The sequence below is a fragment of the Ursus arctos genome, unplaced genomic scaffold, assembly GCF_023065955.2.
Source record: "Ursus arctos isolate Adak ecotype North America unplaced genomic scaffold, UrsArc2.0 scaffold_71, whole genome shotgun sequence".
NCBI classification, from domain to species: Eukaryota; Metazoa; Chordata; class Mammalia; order Carnivora; family Ursidae; genus Ursus; species Ursus arctos.
This window is the reverse complement of record NW_026623091.1, coordinates 75111-77004: the sequence shown is the minus strand read 5'-3', so window position 1 is coordinate 77004 and position 1894 is coordinate 75111. Positions and strand designations below refer to the sequence as shown.

At 41.4% G+C, this 1894-nt stretch overlaps 1 protein-coding gene across 1 annotated transcript; it reads left to right on the top strand.

Moving 5' to 3' along the window:
• The first annotated feature begins 531 nt into the window (after positions 1–531).
• LOC130543091 (olfactory receptor 6C74-like) lies at positions 532–1494 on the top strand. Its single transcript, XM_057308918.1, has one exon. The coding sequence runs from the start codon at positions 532–534 to the stop codon at positions 1492–1494; it is 963 nt and encodes a 320-aa protein (XP_057164901.1).
• The last annotated feature ends 400 nt before the right edge of the window (positions 1495–1894 follow it).

Sequence of the window (1894 nt, the reverse complement as noted above, 5' to 3'; positions counted from 1 at the left end):
CAGAATGTGTTGCATACTTTAAAAGGGATAGTCAAAGGGAATATTACTAATATTATTGTTATGTTTACTTTCAAATTAATGTTTTAAAAACAATAAAATGTTGTGTAACTACAAAAGTGTCAATAATTCTGCATACTTAAACTCTAATCATAATACTAATGATCATAACATTACACTTAGAATTTGAGAAACACATAAGAAACACTGGCATCATATGCCAAGTGAGTTACACGATTTATCTTAATTCAGTCTCACAAGAACATGAACAGGTAGATCCTATCATCTTCATTTCACAGAGGGTGAAAATAAGTTCACAAAGGTTAACTACCTTACCAAAGATTACTGATCTCTCAGAAGTTAGAAATCAGTATTGATCTAGTATTGAACTCCGGCCTTCTGATTCAAGAACCAACAGACTAAACCACTTGGCTAACAGCCTAGCCACCTTCTTGGGTTCCCAAGTAACTCAATCATGCTCCTCTAAAACCTTTGTGTTCCCTGATGTCTTTATTATAGGTTAGACCAGCAGTGATGATGATGTGGAATAAGATGTCCACGGAAATGGGGAATGTAACCACTGTCCAAGAATTCACCTTGGAGGGTTTTCCTGCCATCCAGCATCTGGGAAATGTCTTCTTCTTCGTGCACCTGCTGGCGTACCTGGCATCCACTGTAGGCAATGCCATCATAGTCACCATCACCTGTGCTGACTCCCGGCTCCACACACCTATGTACTTTTTCCTCAGCATTTTCTCCTTCTTTGAGTGTTGCTTTACAAGTACTGTTATTCCTAAGTTGCTGATCATCTTTCTCTTAGGCAGGCAAACCATTTCCTTTCCTGCCTGTTTCATACAAGCATTTGTCACTGTATTTCTGGGAGCAGCAGGTTTCTTCCTCATAGCAGTGATGTCTCTGGATCGATATGTGGCCATTTGCAAGCCTCTGCATTACCCGACCATCATGAATCTGAAGACTTGCTTCCTCCTGGTCACTGCCTGCTTCACTTTGGCCTTCACTCTCATCACTGGTCCGGTAGTAAAGGTTTCCCAGTTATCCTTCTGTGGCCCCCATGTCATCCCCCACTTTTTCTGTGACCTTGCCCCCCTGATTCATCTCTCCTGCTCTGACACCAGCTCTACTGAAATGTTGGCCTTTGTCCTCGCTTTGGTTATACTTTTGACATCCCTTATCATAACCATCATTGCCTACAGTAACATAGCTGTCACAATTGTGCAACTCCCATCAGTCAGGGAGAGACAGAAAGCTTTCTCTACCTGCTCCTCTCATCTCATAGTTCTCTCTCTGATATACGGCAGCTGTGTCTTTATATACGTGAAACCAAAGCAGACGAACAGGCTGGACTCCAACAGGGAGGCTGCCCTTGTGACCACGGTGGTGACCCCGCTGCTCAACCCTGTCATCTACACTCTGCGGAACAAGCAGGTCCACCAGGCTCTGAGGGAGACAATGTGCAGAATGAAAATATCAAGATGAAAAAAATCACATGGTATGGACTAGAAGACTTTAGAGAACCCTGTGTCCTCATTCTGGACAATGTAGCAGTCCACAGAGTTGAAGAGCATGGTCTCTGGCAGATCTCACTTGACCTTGCACATCCTTAGCAAAATGGAAATCTGTTTTTTCAAGGCCACATTTTACCTTGATGTGGATACTTATCTTCTCCCTAAACATTCCACATTTTGATGACAATTGATTAACTGCAATATCCTTTACTGATTTTTTTCTTCTCTCTGATATAAAGATGTGCTTGAAATTTCCAAAATGTGGTAAATTTACACACTTTTTATTTCATTTGTCTCTAGCCATAATCATGGCACAACAGATTGATGATTAACCAAAAGGCATTTAGGTAATTAAAACAATAGAAGGTTGT